This window comes from Argiope bruennichi, chromosome 11 (assembly GCF_947563725.1).
Source record: "Argiope bruennichi chromosome 11, qqArgBrue1.1, whole genome shotgun sequence".
NCBI classification, from domain to species: domain Eukaryota; kingdom Metazoa; phylum Arthropoda; class Arachnida; order Araneae; family Araneidae; genus Argiope; species Argiope bruennichi.
Genome location: NC_079161.1, coordinates 28,173,664 through 28,193,091, shown reverse-complemented (window position 1 = coordinate 28,193,091; position 19,428 = coordinate 28,173,664). Strand labels below are relative to the sequence as shown.

At 25.9% G+C, this 19,428-nt stretch overlaps 1 protein-coding gene across 9 annotated transcripts in view; it reads right to left on the bottom strand.

Moving 5' to 3' along the window:
* The window catches only part of LOC129956910 (probable ubiquitin carboxyl-terminal hydrolase FAF-X), a 99,478-nt gene extending 80,074 nt beyond the window's left edge, over window positions 1-19,404 (bottom strand). For 3 of the 9 annotated variants that reach the window (XM_056068934.1, XM_056068935.1, XM_056068936.1), the window contains exons 1-13: window positions 19,092-19,242; window positions 15,527-15,722; window positions 12,562-12,754; window positions 10,576-10,688; window positions 10,042-10,154; window positions 9,816-9,921; window positions 7,990-8,105; window positions 5,942-6,193; window positions 5,633-5,771; window positions 5,018-5,080; window positions 2,227-2,421; window positions 2,041-2,139; window positions 764-871 (exon numbers count right to left, since the gene is read on the bottom strand). In XM_056068934.1, the coding sequence (XP_055924909.1) occupies window positions 764-871; window positions 2,041-2,139; window positions 2,227-2,421; window positions 5,018-5,080; window positions 5,633-5,771; window positions 5,942-6,193; window positions 7,990-8,105; window positions 9,816-9,921; window positions 10,042-10,154; window positions 10,576-10,688; window positions 12,562-12,754; window positions 15,527-15,631 (1,602 nt within the window). In that variant the 5' untranslated portion in view covers window positions 15,632-15,722; window positions 19,092-19,242. The other 6 variants (XM_056068927.1, XM_056068933.1, XM_056068928.1 and 3 more) reach the window with 5 other exon arrangements.
* Window positions 19,405-19,428: the final 24 nt, after the last annotated feature.

The following is a 19,428-nucleotide window of genomic DNA, read 5'->3' as shown; positions in this document are numbered from 1 at the left end:
TTTGAAGAGCCCTAAAAGTTTTTGAAAATATAATAAGAAAAAGCATAAATAATACAAAAGTAAACTTTATTTAATCAATTATTTTCCAGAAAATCCAAAACCTAGTTTAGTTATATCAATGACTTGCTTTGTTTGCTCATATTCACACTGACTTTGGTATTTTACTCATCAGTTGTTGTGGAGAAAGGGGGTAAGAGTAATGTAATTAAACAAAGCTGGGTTGTGTAACTTTCCACTTGATAGAATCATTCGAGTTTCTGGTTTCCCTCCGATTTTTTTTTTTCTCTTTCTTTCTTTTTCTTTTTGCTATATCTATGTGACTGTAGTCTTTTCAGGTTTGACTGTTTTCTGTTGTATTTTGCATAGCTTTAGGATACATTTGGCACACCTCTCTTTTTATTACAGAAAGCTTTAATTTCAGTTTTTTATGACAAGAAAATGAGATTTGTCAGAGGAAGAATATGCTCCTATTATAAATGAACTAATTTATCTAAAAAGGTAACAAAAAGGTCCACGTTAGAACTTAAGCATAATTTTTGAAATTTTTAAGTTAGGTATAGTGACTAAAAATTTCCTTCCTGTGACAGGATTCCTTTAGCGTATGCTCTGTCCCGTTCATGCATCTAGGATACAGCCCCCCCCCCCCCATCCTGAAAGGGTTAAACAAAGGAACATGGTTCTGAAAAAGAATCCCCCCCCCCCTCTTTTTTGCTTTCAAAAAATTTGAACATCAGTATTAAAAAAATCATAAATACAAAATTACCTGTGAACAGCTATAATCTAAAATTTTCACATGTGCAGTTAATGCTTGATCCATAATATCTGTAGGAACATCATTACTATGTGCTAAACTCCATAGCAAATTTAACACCTAAAAAATTAGAGATTCTTAGATTAAATTTGAATTAGCACGGAATTAAATATTTCATTAAGCAGAGATTTCTTACATCTTGAAGTTGAGGTGCTAATGATGAAGAATGAACACTAATATATTAGATACTCAAAGCAATGTATCACTTTAGAGCTTCCTGAAGCAACATTTCTTTCATTGATATCACAATGAATTCATAATTATTGTAACAAATATAAATCAGAAAAAAACTGCATCTGCTATTAATGAATTACCATTAGATTCGAATAAATCATCTTCTTAAAATTATTAAAAATGTCAATAATTAAATATTACATCTAGCCAAAACATCTGGAAAGCTGAAAATTCATAAAAATTTCAAAACCATAATGAAATTTTTATCCTGAAGCATAAGTACAATTATTCTTATGCTTCAGGATACATAAAAACATTAAATGTTTTTCTACACTAAGAACAATTAATATAAACATTAGCCTTATAAGAACTTTTGATAGTTTTCTTGTAAAATGTAACAGATTGTAAAAATCCAAATACAAATTACATGCAAGTGTAACAGAAAATAAAGAGCATAAATAAAGCACAATAATTATATAAGAAATTTCACTCTTATAAATTTAAGGAATTAAAAAAAATTTAAGAAACATAAAACATTTTAGAAGATAAAAATGCAAATGATATATTTCAATAAATTATTTTTGCCAATAATTCTCTATAACCGATTAAGATGAAATTTACAGTGCTTCAGAACATGAGACAATTTTTTAAATGGAATCACCCCTTTTTTATAAAATTCTTAGAAGAAGAGGCTTACACTTGCAGCTCAACAACTTTTCAGCAATGAGAAAACTAATCTTGCATTATAATTTTTTTAATAAATCTAAAATATATTTTTCAATTATTTAAATTAAGTAAAGCACAGCAATAGGGAAATATCAACTGAAAAAACAAAGAGAAATAACTTAAATTTTCATCAGACTTTACAATAAAAATTATTATTAAAGGGCCGACAACTGTCAGGGTTGATAAAAATGACTTTCCAAATTAAATATTTGAGTAATATATATGCTATTACTTTTGCATTAAAAAAAAACCCACAAGAAGCTTAGATAATTTTCCCATGAAAAATTTCAAAATTAAAATTCAAATCTGCTATCTCGAAAATCCATTACCTTATGAGCCATTACTCCATCTTTATCATCTTCAGCAAGCCTTCTTATTAACTCCAGTAATTTTTCTCTTTGCTTCTTGCTTGCATTGGTCCAACTAGTCTGAAAATTGAAATAGAAAAATTATAAGCAAGCCTGCTTATTTTAATGTTAAAATTACTTAAAAAAAAAAAAAAAAAAAGGACTTACCTGAAAGCATTCAAACAAATGATCAAGTTGTTCAGGGGTGAAATCCCATGCTAATTTAGCAAGTAGGTCATGAACATTTTTTACAATTGCTTCGTGCTTTCCCGATTGAGCTGCCCAAATGTCGTCTAAATCTTCTAGAGTCAGACTTTTTTCTTTTATCACAAATCTAAGAATCTTTTCTAATTTTTCAACATACTGCAAAAGAAAAGGAAAATATTCTTAGCCTTAAGCTATATTTTAATCAAAATATAATTTTATCGTGATCTGCTTATCAAAAGTGATAATTAAGAAGCACTGAAAATTCAACCAAGAATAAAATCTTTAAGACATATATTAATGCATTAAAACAATTGCAAGAAATAAACAAAATTATGAATTTTTACCCATCATTTTATAATTTCATATTATGTCATTTCAATATATTGATTTAAAGCAGAAATAACTATCAAAAGTTTAATTCAGTGAATGAAAAATAAAAACTATATTATATATAATATAATATATACACACACACACTCTCTCTAAAGAAATACATTCAAATATACACTTTGCATTAATTTTTTTCTCCATGAACTGTTTATTAATTGTGTATGGATTTCCTTAAATTAATTACACAATCTGGGTTTTTTTTTTCCGTAATTTATTTATACAAGTAAGAATAAGAAATGTGCATCTATGAACACTAATTCATATGCTAATCATACACAAAAGCTTGAGGCATAACAGAAATTTACTTTTAAGAACCCGATGTCAAAAAAACACTCAGTATTAGCCATCAGCTTAGATATTTTGAAAATAGATATCTGATTCTATAAGCATAGCTTCTTCAGCACTGTTAGCAAGTAGCTCATGAAAATATGACTTGGTATTAGCCAACAGTTTAGATATTCTGACAATAGATATCTGATTCTATAAGCATAGTTTCTTCAGCACTGGTTTCTAAACAAAACAAAACAAAAAAATCTAAGTGGATTTTTGTTTAGATTGATATTCTGTGACTTTTGAAAGGTATATGAAAAGTTTTAGTGTTCAACTAGTAACTGTGCAAATTTTAAGATTAAAAATTATATTATTCCTGGAGTAACTAAAAAATATATCCATTATCTTACCCACCTCACACCTTCATTTCAGATAGGCATTCTTCAACAATAAAAGATATATCAAATACTTAACTTTTGCAAAAAAAAAAAAAAAAAAAAAAAAAAAAAACTTTTAAAACTATACATTGAAACTATCAATGGATTTGAGGACAGTCTCAATGTGCAATTCTTGAAGAATATTCAACATTTTTAATAGTTGCTAATCAGGTGTTTATAATCCAGTAATCAAAGTTTGAATGACTTTAATTAAAATTAATACTAACTATTTTATACATAAGATGAATTATGTAGAATGTCCATAACTAATATTTGGAATCGAATTTAACAGGAAAATATGGTTTTATCCAAAATTTATTTTTCCAACTTAATGAAATAATTTAACACCAAACATATTCAGCAAATTTAACAAGACCATATTAATTACACTGGATGCAATGCTTTTTCACTGGGCAATGTGACTTCTCAAGACAAATAAAAGATTTTGCTGCAGCTTTGGATAAAAATAAAAATTTTCTGAATTAAAATTTCTAGTTATAACTAACTTTTATATACTTTTTAAAATTATCATAATGGAAATTACAGTACAGAAACTGTCCAGCTAATGTATACAATGTTAAGTGCATAGTTTTTATACTGCAGTCTTAAAAGAATTAACAGTTGTTTTAAAAACAAGCATAATTTCTTTTATTGTTCACTTAAGAGGAAATTTGAATGCATTTTCAGAATTATTTGAGCAAGTTTGAGCCATTACTATTGGAGAAAAATGTAGTACAGCTTCACCTCTAAGAATAAATTAAAAGAGAGATCAAAACAGCAAATTTGTGGTTCTAATAATTCAGAAAGGGAGTTCCCTATTTTTGGAAGAGATGCAGCAATTTAAAACAATTAAATTTAGCATTATTAAATCCTAATAAGCGTAAAACACCCATGAAGTTAAGAAATAAGTTTTCTTGAATTTAAGTAGGTAGGTAGGTAATAATGTTAAGTCAAAATAAAATTATTGTATAATAAATATATAATTTAAAAACTTTTTAATAAATACAACAAATTTGAAATAAAAATAATTAGCAATACAATATTAATGCTGAAATATTTTATTTAATAGTATTTCAATAACTACCCTATACTTGTATGCAAATATATATTTTTGCACTAATTACACGGAAATTCTGTTGCAAATTTCAATTTTATATATAATGCTGTGTACCACGGCAAAACCATCGAAGATAAATATAGCATGTGTGTGAATATGCAAAAAGGTTGATAAAACATTGATGCTAGCTTAATTTTCTTTTTCATTTCATACAAGAACACAAAATATACAAAAATCAATGAAATGATCACAGAAAATCATAGTTTTAGCAATAAGAAAAGTGAGGAAAGAGGGAAAAAATCTTCATCTGCATGACTGGGAAAGCAAAATTTGATAAGGTAATTACAACATATATTATGATATGAACTATAGTACAGGATATAAATAATTGTCCATTAAACAAGAATATAGTGAGATGTCCAAAATTGTTAATAATAAAACCAAATTTTGTGAGACATTAATATATCTTGCAAATATACAATGAACGATTATTCTTTCTTATTTTGACCTTATATATTAGTAATCATCTTTATAATCCTAGGTAAAATGAAACTGAAAGCAATTTGATACTTCAAGTAGAATAATTTAAAATTTCCACCTGAGGTTGGTGAAGACTATCCCTGAGAACAATTTGGAGAACCTTATTTTCTTTAATCCATTCCTATAATAAAAATAGTGCAATTTTAAGTAGGTATTTTTATTAATATTAAAAAGAGAAAAAATATTAAATGGATCATTAAGTTTCATAAATTAAATAAAAAAAATGAATATAAACTTTCAACCTCACAAATAAAAGGATTCTCTTTTTTAATTTAACAATTTTTTTTAATTCCAAAATCACATCATTTGAAAATAAAGCATTATATTTTATGAAAAAATACAATAAAACAAATTCCCAATTGCTTTCAACTCAAAGAATCTCAATAGCAAATTAATCAAGAATACTTTTATTTTTTTTTTTTTTTAGATTTTTATTAATAGAGAAAAATATTTCAATTAAAGGAAAAATATTTTTTAAATAAATTTTGCATCAAAAGTTAAAAATAAGTAATAAGTAATTCTTAAGTTTTAGTTGTATCATTTAAAAAAACTATTAAATTATTTCTATATTTTATAAAACATTTTTAAAAGTTTTTTTCTGCAATAGAAGGTAATTTTTTTAAAGAAATTACATTCTGATTAAAAAATATCTGTTGTAGAAAATTACACTTACAGCCACTCTTTCTGCCGTTAACCAATCTTCCTCTTCTGGATTAGCATGCCTATGTGTGTAATATGATACACTTGCTATCACTTTATTGACTTCATTAAGAGCATTCATTTTCCCATTGAATGATGAAATTTGAAGTAACCTATGATGAATAAAAATAAAAGTATATTATTCAGATAAAAAAAAAATATGCTATTTAAGTTCCAATATAAGAAAGCATCCATAAAAATTTCTCAAAAACTTATCAAAACTTTTAAATTCTTAGGCGATTCTAAAATCATACAAATTAGGAAATAAGAAAGTGGCTCATACCTAAGAATCATTTTCAATCGAAATGTTTCTAAGTTTTTAACAGTTGTTTCTTGGTTAGGGACTTTCGCAGCCAAACATTTTAGAGCCTTAACTATTCCAGATAAAGCATCATTTTTTGTCTCATTTTTGGCCTCTTTCTTCAGTTCCTCATCAGTTAAATTGTCCAAAAAAGATGGCACTATTTCAACTATTGGCATAAAATATTTTTCTATAGTATGAACAGTGAGCAAATCATGGCACATCCCAAATGGCCTAGAATATGAAAAAAATATTACTAAATTGCAAGTAGCAGAGAAAAATATATTCAAGCACACAAATCTATAAATTAATAATACAAAAGTTGAAAATAACAGGAAATATCATTAAAAATAAAATCAATATTGATACAAATATTGTGATTATATATTAAAATAGCTTGATGATGATGATGATATTGTGTCCACATTATAACGGAAAGAAGCATGCAGTAGCTTCTGAGAGTAATGACCCCTGAGTACCCCGAGGGCAGAAGTCTGACTTCTACACATTCGCAAGAAGACATTCACACATTCGCTTGCACAACCTCATAGACAGAACACAGGAGTAAGAATTACCATGCCCGAACCAGGACTTGAATCTGGAACGCCCAGATCCCGGGGAAGACATGCTACCTCTAAGCCAGGCAGCTGGCATTATTAAGAGAGTTTCACAAGCAAATATTATGTAAGTACCAGTTATAAACAAAATTCCTATTCTATTACTTCTTTTAAATAAAAATCTTACAATTATATTAATCATGAAAATCGAAAATATGCATTGTCAAAATTATTTCACTAATAATCAAGACAAATACGAGTTTGTCTATTGGCTGTCTAACAAGGTAAAGAAAAAAAAAAAAAAAAAAAAAAAAGACATAAAGTAATTAAATTTAGAATAGATATATTTTAGATAATAAGAAATTACATCTGAAAATATATTTTTAAAAATCATAATTTTAATTACAAATTAGACAACATTTTGACATTTTTCTATAGTAATCTCCATAAATATTAACAAGCAAAAGTAAATTTTTTAAAATAAATATTTTAAAATTTAAATAATTATAATCTTAGTAATACAAATTTATTAATTTCTGCATTTCTCTTAACTTTATTTGTTATTTTCTACTTCTTACAAGCATTTTTATGCATAATTTATAATAAGCCTTTTTAATGTAGAACTGAGAAACTTTTTTGAAATTAACAAATAATTATAAATTATTCAATTTCAAATTATTATTTATTACAAATAATTCAATATGCAGAAATAATTCATATGAAATTTCATCATCAAAAACTTTAATATACTGTAGATTATTCTGAATTATGATAGAAAAATTCGACAATTTTAACTATCAAATTTAATCCCCCCCCCCACAAACTCAAAAATAGAGAGATGCTGTAACTCATTATTTAATTTGATTAAGAATAAGATATATTTTCAGATAACTTTGCAAATCTATGTGGCTCTATTTAATCGAAAACATTCATGAATTACTTATGAAAAACAATAGTATCTAGTCATTTCATGATTCTATAAATTAGCTTATTATGTTATTTCCTTAAAAGAATTTTCTTGATTATATTCATATATTTTCTACATTTTTTTAGATGCATTAATGAATTATTTGGTAAATGCGACTGATACTGAATACCTTTTATTAAAAGCAAGGATTACATTTATAATTTTGATGCACTGCAAATAATGCTTGATTTTATTGGACATTTTTTTCCCTTCATCCCTAATCACAATTTAAAAACATTCTTTTCATAGTAATTTCTTGCAGAATTGTTTTTTTAATCACTCACAAATATTCATCACTAAAATAACATTTATTTACAAATATATTTGTACAAGAACTCTTTTAAAAATTAAACACCACTTATTTCATTTTTAAAAATAATGTTAAACATTTTTTTTCGTAATATATGTTAGTTAAATGTAAAACAAATTTGATAAATGCTCAAAAAATTTTAGAAGGAAACAATCATAATCATGCATTTTATTATAATTTAAGATGAAATGTATACCTTATAAGAGCAGCTATAACAGGAACTGAAATAGCATTATCACTCTGAAACCGTTCCAAAAGAAGAGTGAACCCTCCAAGATTACCAAATTTATTAATTAAATCAACCAGCCAACCCTGAAACACAATTATAAAAAACATTTCATAAAATGGTAATCATGGAAAACATATCATCAATCAAGGATTTTTTTAAAAACATGAGTGATAAAATTCCTACTTAACCCATTACTACTCAATTTAATTTAAGATTTCAATAAATTTCTTTACATTATAAATATAGAGAATAAGATTACAGAAAAAAAAATTATATTACAAAAAAATCATAAAAAAATGTTAAACATTTTCCTTTAGAGATACATATTAAAAGTTTTTTTTTAATATAGTAAAATATTTAAAAAATAGTTTATAATTACTTGCATTAACTTGAAAATAAAGTAGTAATTAACTTTTTTAAAAATGAAACACAGATTTCAAAATCAGATTAAGTTGAAAAATAAAAATAAATTACTAAATTAGTTGAAATTTTTTTTAAAAATTTGGGAAAGCGTATTTGCTTGTTAAACAAAAGCAAAAAGAAAGGCAAAAAAAAAAAAAAAAACGAATGAGTTGAGTTTAAACAGTGATATGTGATGTTTCTATAAAGAGAATGTTTGTGGTTAAAATAGTTTAATTTCTGAATCAATTCCAGCAGCATAAAGTTTCAATGCTGCTAATTCATATATTAATCATTCGGATGAGTTATAATTTCAAAGATAACTTTGCCTTCCATATTAACAGGCATATTTATAGCTTAAAATGCTTTTTTTTATTGCTGTATTCAAATCATTTGAAATAGTATATATTATTTTTTATTTAAAAAAGATCACAAAACAAATTAAGTAATGATGAGTATTTTTTAATGCCACCCTTCTACCTCATTTATATCATTAAAAAAATGCTCATTGCCGATGCCAAAAATGCCTATATTAATGCTTTACCTAGATTATCTAATTACTCTGTATTATTGTTTCTGAAATGTGAGATGTTAAACCCAAATAATATTTCATAAGCAAAGTATTTTATCCATTTAGAATTTTCCTACCATCATTTTTCCATTCAATGCATTAATAAGAAGCTCTTTTGTTATAAAGTAGATATAAAAAGAAGTTTTTATTAGCTGCTATGATGTCACAATTCCATACATCTAGCACCCGAGGAAAAATATCATAATAAAAAGAAAGAATTCATAAAAACCATTTTGAAATACTTCCAAACCTTCCAATTTTAAAAAATTGCCCCCATAGGAAGCTTAAAGTGAAGACACAAATTCAGAACTATATCACTTTTTAAAAAGATTTGTCTTAAGAAAAGTTTAAAAAGTAATTTTGCCATCTTTCATCCAGAAAATGTTAAAACAGGAAACGATGGGGAATAACTTATTCTATGCAGATAAATAAATCAACAAACAAGACATTGTAGAATTTTAAAATTGAATAAAGTGAATAAATCCAATAAATCTTTAAAATTGTCTAGAAAATTTTAAACTATATTTTAAGTACCCTTATTCCTGAGTGGGTTAAAAAAATGTTTTATCATGTTTATATACATAACTTTTGCATTGTTCAATTTATTACAACTGAAAAATACTTAAATATTTCTTGTCAGGCTATATTGCAGCCATCAACAAAATAAAATAAATACGCCTCTCTTCTGAAATGCTCCAGATTAAATAAAAAAGAAAACTATTCAAATATACTAAAAAAATCCTTAACTAAAAAATATGTTGCAGAAATTTCAACTTTTCATAATTAACTTCCTATTTTCCATAATCTAACAAATTTTACTTACTTTAGGTGTTCTTAGGTCTGAAGGTCGAGCGAAAATCTCTTCATCGGGTAATTGGGAACCAGTTGGAACAGACTCAGATGGTCTTGTTCCATTAAACGTGTGAAATCTTAAAAATACAAAAAAAATATATTATTTACCAATCAACTGCATAACAATAGATAATCAAATGTACATTAAATAAAAACAAGCTGAACTGTCTATTAAGTGAAAAAAAGTTTTAGCTTACTTGCTATTTGGATTAAGTACCATTGCTAATAATTCAAGCAAAGGTAAACAGTCTTGATTTAATTTCAGTACACAGAGTTGGACTAAATGTTCACAATTTTTCATAATGCACCTCTGAAATTTCAAATAATGCAGTTAGTTTCTAAGAACACCAATGGAAATATTTAAAAAAGTGTTTTTCTGGAAGAGCTGGCAGCTAACCTTTGACATCAGAAGAGTTTATTTGATATTAGGGGAGAAAAGTACGAAACAGAGAGTGGGCTGTGAAAAAATAAGGTCTTAAATATGATTATATAGAAATCTGTGTATTTCTTACTTCTTATAATTGAAATTTTCAACTGCATCATAAAAAAATTAAATTGACTCCGATCTCACAAATTTTCATTTACATTCATTTCCCAACTTATCAAAATAAACTTATCTGTCTCCTGTCACAGCTGCTAACTCAACAGATAGAGGTTATACTTAAAATCATAATCTAAAATTAAAGATCCTTAAATTCTAAGAAGGAAATTGAATAAATTGTTCAACATACATGTATTTCAAATTTCCATCCACTAACAGCTTCATCTGTAAGAATTTTTGTGAATGATATAGTCAGCCCATCTCTAAAAAATCGTTGACAGGCTTCAGAACGTGTATCTAAACCTGGAAAAATTATGGAAGTAAATTCAACCAGTCTTTACAAATTGATAAAACAGTGGAACCTGGGATAATGAGTATAACTCATTCCCCAATCTAAAACATAATGTGCACAGAATTTTTTACCATAAGAATACATGTAAATAAGAGTAAAATAAAGCAATGCAAACAAAGGAAATTTAAGTGCGATGAGAGCAACTGACAAAATAAAACATGGGGGAAAGTTGAGAAAGAATTGGATACAAGAAACATCATAAAAATGGTTAAGTATGGAATTAGATTTAATTCTATTTGGGGCTTCATGACAAAATGAGAAGTAAAATTTGTCTTTACTGATGGCCTAATGGTTTGGTTTAATGTTCACTTTGAAGCAACACTAGGATTGCTTTGGAATAAACTTTGTAATTTTGGAACTCAGTCAGATGTCGAGGACAGCAGCCAATTTCCAAACTGCATCAGCAGCTGAACATAAAGCTCAATTGAATTTAACATGCATTAAATATGCTTACACAACAGTTCCTCGGTTAAATTAGATTTTGAATCTACAGACATGCAGGTTTAAAATCAAGATATTACCACCGAGCCAGCTTGTGACAATTTTGTTAAACTGTACATTTTGTTACCTTAAAGAATAATTTGTAAAACAGTACTAATATGCCAATAAAGAAAGACTAGGATTTATTTCAAATTCCAGCTAGGCAATAGATCAAAATATATGATTAAGTTAAGTTATACCATTGCATCTCAAGACTAAAATGTCATTAAAAATTTACAGGCTTAATTGAAAAAATCTGTTTACAGATATGATGTAGTATCTATCCCAAAAAAGAAAGAAAAGAATGAGCTAAAATTCTATGAGAATGTGGTAACCGAAGAACTGAAGGAATCTATGCTGTAAAGATTGCAAGTGTAACGAAGATGAATGTATACATACACAAATGATTTGCTTTTTGTATAAAAGATAATTAAAAATGTTCATTCAGTTTTGTGATATGGCTTTTCACCTAAATATAATATGTATTCATTTTCAGAAAAAAATAAAATCCATTTCATAATTTTTTCTTCACACATAGTGGAAGGTGGAAGGAATGAACAAAAGTATTAACAGTAAAAGACAAAATTATCATAATTCAAAATGGCAGAGTGGGATCTTGAAACTAGCAAGAAACAACATGCTATCAAACCTCTTGTACAACACTGGTTTTAATTAACAAACAGAAAAGCAGATACTGAACTTGTTTATGCATTGGGCATACCAGATGTACTCATCTTTGCTTGTTGTTAGGTGAACAACCACAACTGTATTCACAGTGTTACTGAAATGTATGTCCAACATATACTATCAAAATGTCCAAATTAAAATACTCCGCATTCGCAATTTTTTCAAAAGTTTAACACTTCAATATCTTCCTTGTTTAATAAGACACCACATGTTAAATTTTTTGCGTTTGAAGTCCAACATTTTAACTTCTCATTTAAATCTTGTTTGTATTTTTAAGAACTTTTGTTCATTATTTGTTTTTCTCTATTTTACATTATGATTTTAACTTTGGTTTGGCACAGCATAGTCAAAATGATGGCTCTTGCACTAGAAAAAAATTCAAACAATCTAATTCACAATCATTAAAGCAAAATTTTGATTTATGGAAAAACAGTTCACAAATTTGTTTTAACGGTAGATTCATTTCTGGATATGGAGAAAAGATTTTCTTTATGAAAAACTATAGTTTTATCAAGCAGGAATCAAAATAACAGTTTAATTAATGAAATAAAGATTAATCTTTAAATTAAAAATAATAAAGAAAAAATAATGTTGTAGCACAACAAATATTTCCTTCCATAACCACTATTCAAAAAATTAAGTAGAAAATTTCCATACCTATTTTACTTAAATTAATTGAAGCGTCCAAAAGAGCTTCCAGTTCTCCTTTAGGCAGAACAGGAACAACCCAACGAGGTCTGTTGATCATTTCGTCCAATCGTGCCAATTCTGCAACCGGAAAATCTGGCTCTTGTCCCTCTGGTAAATCAACCCCTTCATCTTGATCACCACTGCCATCACTTTCTGGTAACTATTAAAAAAAAAGGATTTTTGTCACAATTAATCTAACACAAAAATAAATCTTTGATACATATTATATACTACTTCTCATGATCAAAATTAATGCAATGTACGAGGCAATTTCAAAACTTAAATTAAAATATTCACATTATCAGTGCTTTTAAAACAAAAAATTGCAGTCTTTGGTGGGTCTTCAGGTACAATTCAGATTTGTGAAAACTTTGAAAACATACATGGATTTTTCAGTACCTACAATCATGAATTCTCAGAAGAAGAAAAAAAAAAAAAAAAAAAAAAAAAAATGAATCAAACCTTTGGTTAAATTGAAGAAATATTTACTACTAAATAATTTTTATTCTTCAGTTTGGAAGGCATGATAGAAATTCAGATGGAAAGAAATCTATGAATGAATTTGGTTTTGAAATGGATAGTTTCTGAAGGTCAGAACTAATTAATTTAAAAAAAAAAAAACCATTTAATTGAACAATACATTTTTCAGAATTCTTACTATATACCAAATAACCAATTCTATAATTTAGTATAAAAATATCTAAAAATTAAAAAATGCATTGCAATTTTAATTCATTACTACTTTCAGCATAAAAACTGTATTGTAATAGCAGCTGATAGTATCTTATACTCCAATTAAGCCATTTTATATGAATATTCTGCTTCCAATTCAAATGTCTTTGGTAATAAAAAAGATTTCTGTCACATATTCAGTTCACCTCTATTTTCTTCTAATCTTTAGATTAATAATAAATCTTATTTTTATTTATAGAGAGGAGAAATATTATCATAATAAATCTTTTTACTCTTAAATACACAGATAATTTTACAAAAACTATGTATTGAAATTAAATGCATAAACAAGCAGCCTGGTATATTGAATGTTCACGAGTTTCTCTAAATGATTTTAGCTATACATACAATATCCAGAGAAGTCTTTATTAACCCAGAAAATACATCTAAAGAAAAAATGCTTAAGACAAAAACTCATATATGAAGAAGGTATGGAAGAAAAACTAGTTTTAAAAAGAAATACATGTAAAAAAAAAAAAAAAGAATTTTAATGAGTACCACATCTTTCAGTTTTTAATTATGAATGGATTCTTTAAATGCTAAATGGCAATACTATTCAGTATGAAAAGTGACAAAAATTAATTGTATATGCTCCTTTGACAAGATTCTTTAATAGAATTTACTCCCTTTGTTATGGATTGAAAGTGGTGTAAACATTAAAAAAAAATCAATAAATCTTCATCTTTATTTACTTCCCAAATCCAAAAAGATTTATTTTTAGGCATTGATTAGTATTTATATGCATGTACAATAATTAAAAACTAAAGTTTAATGAACAAAAATAAACAGTATGTTGATTTTCTTAAATTCTGTCAAAGCTGGTAGAATGAAAAATAGACGACCAAATTATTACCACTCTCAAACTTTTTCTGTAACTTAATAAATGCAAAAAAAGCAACATGGAAAAAGTTCTAAAAAAAAAAGGTTGTTTACCTTTAAATCAACCAACAATGCTTCAAGGATTATTGAATAAATTCGACCTAATTTGCCTTAATGTTTTGAGTTGAAAAACCTAATTCAGAAACTATTGGTATTTAAAAATTAAAAATGTCCCTTCCAACAATTCTTGCCAAAATATAGAAATCAAGATTATAAAATTTTGCTGCACATGCAAAAGTTTATTTTAAAGTTCAATTTTTCTAATGAACATAAAATGATTTGTATAAACTAAAGTGATACTTTAAAATTTTTCAATTTAGCATAATTTGTTTGGTACAGAGTCATTATACAAATGCTTGTAAACTTTTTTTTAAAAAAAATTGCTATTTTAGATAGCAAATTATGGTCAAAACTGAGATATTGAATTTAATTAATACCTCCAATTACTTTAATCCGAATACTAATATTTGCATTCAACAGCAATGCATATTAAAATTACATCAAGAGGTACAATCAACAGCAGAAAACAGTTGTAGTAGATCAGGTGATTATATATAATTAGTGCAAAATAATAACACTAAAATTTCTCATTCCCTCATTCATATTGTCATAAAAAATATAAAGATAGTTTCATATCTAATACATATGAGGAATAAGAATTTAGAATTAGGGAGAAAATACATTTTCGCATCTAAAATATTAAAAGACAGTTCTAGCTCATTTACAATATTATTCAGAAAGTAAATAACAGAATATTTAAATCAGAATTTATGGGGAGGAGGATGGTGTACTTTATAAATACTTATCAAGGTAAAATTATGGTCAGCACAAAAAGAGTTCTTAATAAAGTTGAAGTCTTTATCATTATTTTTGTAAGCAACAACAAGCAAGTTTAAGTTTTTGTAAGCAAGTTTATGAGATGGAACATCAACTTGTTTCCAAATGATTATTAGTTCTTTAAATATTAGATAAAGTACAGAATAAAATTTCTAACTGGTTATCATATCAGATTTTTTTTTTTTTTTTTTTTTTTTTTTAAATTTTCCAGTGGTTTAAAAGAAAAATATTCTTTAGAAGAAACTTATTAGTGAGCTTATTATACATTCTTCTGACCAAATTAAAAATTATTATGAATAATTATTAAGATGTTTACTGAGGAATTTCTAAATTTTGGATTCCTAAGATTTAGAAATTCATTTTGTAGATTTTTAAATTTTACTAAGGTAAGAAATTGAAAGAATGATTTTATTATTTTTTCTTAAAGATGAGCTAAATAATCTAATACATTCGATATAAACTATACAGAAAAAAAAATACTTACAACATTGGGACTAGGTACAGGATTATTTCTAGGTGGTTGTGTTGGAGCATTGTCTTGTGGAGAATCACCTCCACCAATTTGGCCACCTCGCATGACAATTGTCATGGCTGTAACTTCTCCCAAGCTCTAATATTTCTTCTAAAAATTCCTAGCCACCACCAGCTTCTGTACATTTAAAGACCAGCATATGTATTTACTGGAAAGATGATAACTATTAGAAAATCATACAAATGTACAGTTGCGATTGTAAGAAAAGGTAATTTTTTATCAATTAGACAGCAACATAAATGGTTTATCACATGTGCCAAAAATTGCATGAATGAATTATCTAAATACTTAAAGTTAAGGTTTTTCAGTTATTTCTTGTATCAACAACTAAATGCAGAGCAATCTCATTAAGATTCAAGCTAAACTTATTTGAAATATATAATGCAAAGACAATTATGCTGTCCTGAGAAAAAGAATAAAAAACTCAGCATTTTAGGAACATTACATACAGCTAAACATTAAAAATTTAGAATGCAAATGCTCGGATTTTGAATGAATTGTGGTTCAATTTGAAGTTCAAAAATTTCCTTCGCTTCAAAAACTTTAATCAAAAAGCCCTCTGAAAAATTTGTTATTTTTTAAAAATATAAATAACCACAGCATTATTGTAAGCAGCTTTCTATATATATATATATATATATAGCATTATATATATATATAGCAAGGAATAAAAACAGCAATGTAATAACAAAAATTGCTCCATAATTTGTTTATTTGTGCTGGATTCTTTCAAATGGAAAACAGAATAAACAATATTTCATAAAGTTCTCTTAAGAATAGTTTTTTTTTTTTCTTTTCTTTTTTTCTAATTTTTCTTGAACAATTTTACTAATCACACATGCATTCATTATTTGTTTACTTAAAGGCAAACATGAAAGACTTGACAAATTCAAATATATTTTAACTCAAAATAAGATTAAATATAGTTTGAATTAATTGGTTCACTCTTTGCAAAATCGAAATAGAAATAAATGTTAAAAAGCACATTATTACAACAGTTATTTAAAATTTTAATTTATATGATTTTGTTTAAAATGTAATTATCCACAAACGAATATTCACAATTAAAAAAAAGATGAAAAGACTAATTTACTCAATGAATTTAGACATTCGTAGCACATAACAAATACTGACAAAATAAAATTAAATTAGAATTAAAAATTGTATCCCGAATTAATAATTTTCATTTTTATTTTAGAAGTGATGGATAATTTATTTTTCAGTACTAAAAGAAAATCTGATGACAAAATTTCACTTGAATGCTAGTGATAAATAATAAAAACAGCAGTACTTTTTATATTAATAATAAAACCAATAACAGAATTCAAAATAAATTTTGAAACAAAGAATTATAAAATTAATACAGCAAAAATTACAAATGCGCTAAACTTAGCTAGTCCCCCCTCCCCTCTTTCTAAAAGCAAATAAAAAAATATTGCTGTTGAACTGAAGTAAAAAATTTCAAAAACAAACAATTTCTGCTATATTTTATCACTCATTGCTTTAATCCAATATTTTTATTTGTGATATCCACTTCTTTAAATATTCTCACTTTAATATAAATATCAGCATATATTCACATTTCAAAAATTATTTTCAGAGAATTATAATTATATATTCACAAAAGAATCAAGATCTCCATTTTCTGACATTACAGAATATAATGTATATTTTTATTTCATAAAAAACAATTAGAGACATAAAATTTAAGATGATATCTTTATGCGACAAATTATTTTTTCACATATTTATTTACAAATGTGATATTAAAATATTGAAATCTTCTAAAATAAATTTAAGAAAATTTAAAAAGGCAAATTATATTATATAATATATTTTATAGCTAGAGCTAAATATGGTTGCAAATACAAATTTCAAGAATAAATTTTAATTTACTATTTATATGGACAATGTTCATTGACATTTTATCACTTTAAAAATTGTTCCCAGAATAATTTTAATTTATATTTCTAAAAATCATAAAATCTGACAACGTTTAAATCTGTCAGAAAGCAGAACAGAGTATTTATAAGGTTAGCCACAATAAAATTTATAACAGAAGCAGGATAGAAGAATTTATATATATATATATATATATATATATATATATATTTTACTGTGAACAATATAGAAAATCAGCTTTGTATTCTTAAGAATCATTTTATCAAACTGATGCAATTCGGGATATATTTTAATCTACAAGCATGAAATTTTGTTTCTCAAATTTGATTTATATTTTTGATAATAACAAGAATATGTAATTAAAAAAATTTGCTGCTAATAATACTTTATGTGGACAGTATTTCAAACTTACAAAGATGAAATTAATAAATTTTATTAATTAAAATCAATTAGAAAAAAAAAAGACTGAAAGCACCCAAAACAAAAAGATGAAATATTTTTAATTTTGAACTTAATTCTAAGTTACATAATCTTTGCTTAACAATTATTTGTTAAATAAAATAAACTATGAAAGAATGAAGATTTTAGATTGATGTTACAAAACTATGATGTAACCAATACCAGATAATTATCAAGATAAAAAAGAACATTCTCAAATCATTATTCTTTTATACTGATATTTCAATAAAGAACCAGATAACATAGTAATACCTAAATTATTTCGTATATTTAGAAAAAGAAAAAAAAAAAAAGAAAAACCTTGAAAACAAAAGTGAAAGCAAAGGTTCCAAAATATTCATAATCAATTTCTTTTCAGTTGCATTAATTTTTAAAACCAATCATCAATTGGATAATAATTATTATATAACGATACGTCAAGAAAAAACATATTCAATTCATTATCGCCAGAAAATAATTTACTGAAAATCAATATACAGTTACTCTTAAAAATATTAATATCATCTCAATGCAAATAATATTTGCAAAAACAGATCTTACGTATTTCAAAATAGAGACTGTAAGGATTTAATAAAAATATAGAGACCTTCAATTTTTTCCCGATACATTGCTAAAATTCGTTTTTTGAAACAGAGAAATATATGTTTTCCACCTTTATGCAATACGGCAAGTACATATTATAACAAAAATAAAAAGAATTAAAACCTTATACGGATTTATCTAAGAAAACTGCCTGAAAAACTTTAAAAGCCAACACTTGAATTTTTTTCAATTCAGAATTCAAAACATTATGAAACAGAAACTACAATGAATATGCCTATTTCATTACGGTTAGAAATAAGAATTGCAGCTAAAATAGAAATAATAACTAACTACAACGTCATTTATAACTGAGAAACAAATATAATAATTAAACATTATATTTACACCAGATAATAAATGTAAAGCGAGTTAAATTCAACAAAACACGAACCAAAATATTAATTGTTTACATTTTTGCCCCAAGGATTTCTATTTGCCTAAGCCTATCGACTACGGTTTCATTTTGCACATCAGTTTTTCAGATAAAAAGAATATCGATAAATGAGAAAAATATCAGATCGATGTATGACGAACATATGATAATAAAAATAAGTTAAATATTATAACACTTTACTTTGAACTAGTTTCTCAGAAATAAGCTGAATATATTCCTACTGATATGCCAACATTGACGGTGTTCATATTGAAACGTCAAAGTTTGTAACAGTACACGAGAGGAAAAACCCTTTAAAAGCAAAGTTGAATGTTCGGTACAAAGTATAATATAATAATTAATTTATAATCATTAAAATCGTAAAATCTCACCACGGAAATTTACAATAGGTGAAGAAAAACATTATTTGTAAAAATTTTCATCCATGTTACAAAAGATTTTACGTATGCCAATGTTGACCGGCTAAGCCAGTGACTCAGTAGTTGTAAACTTTGCAGCAGGGGTGCTGGAAACGAAT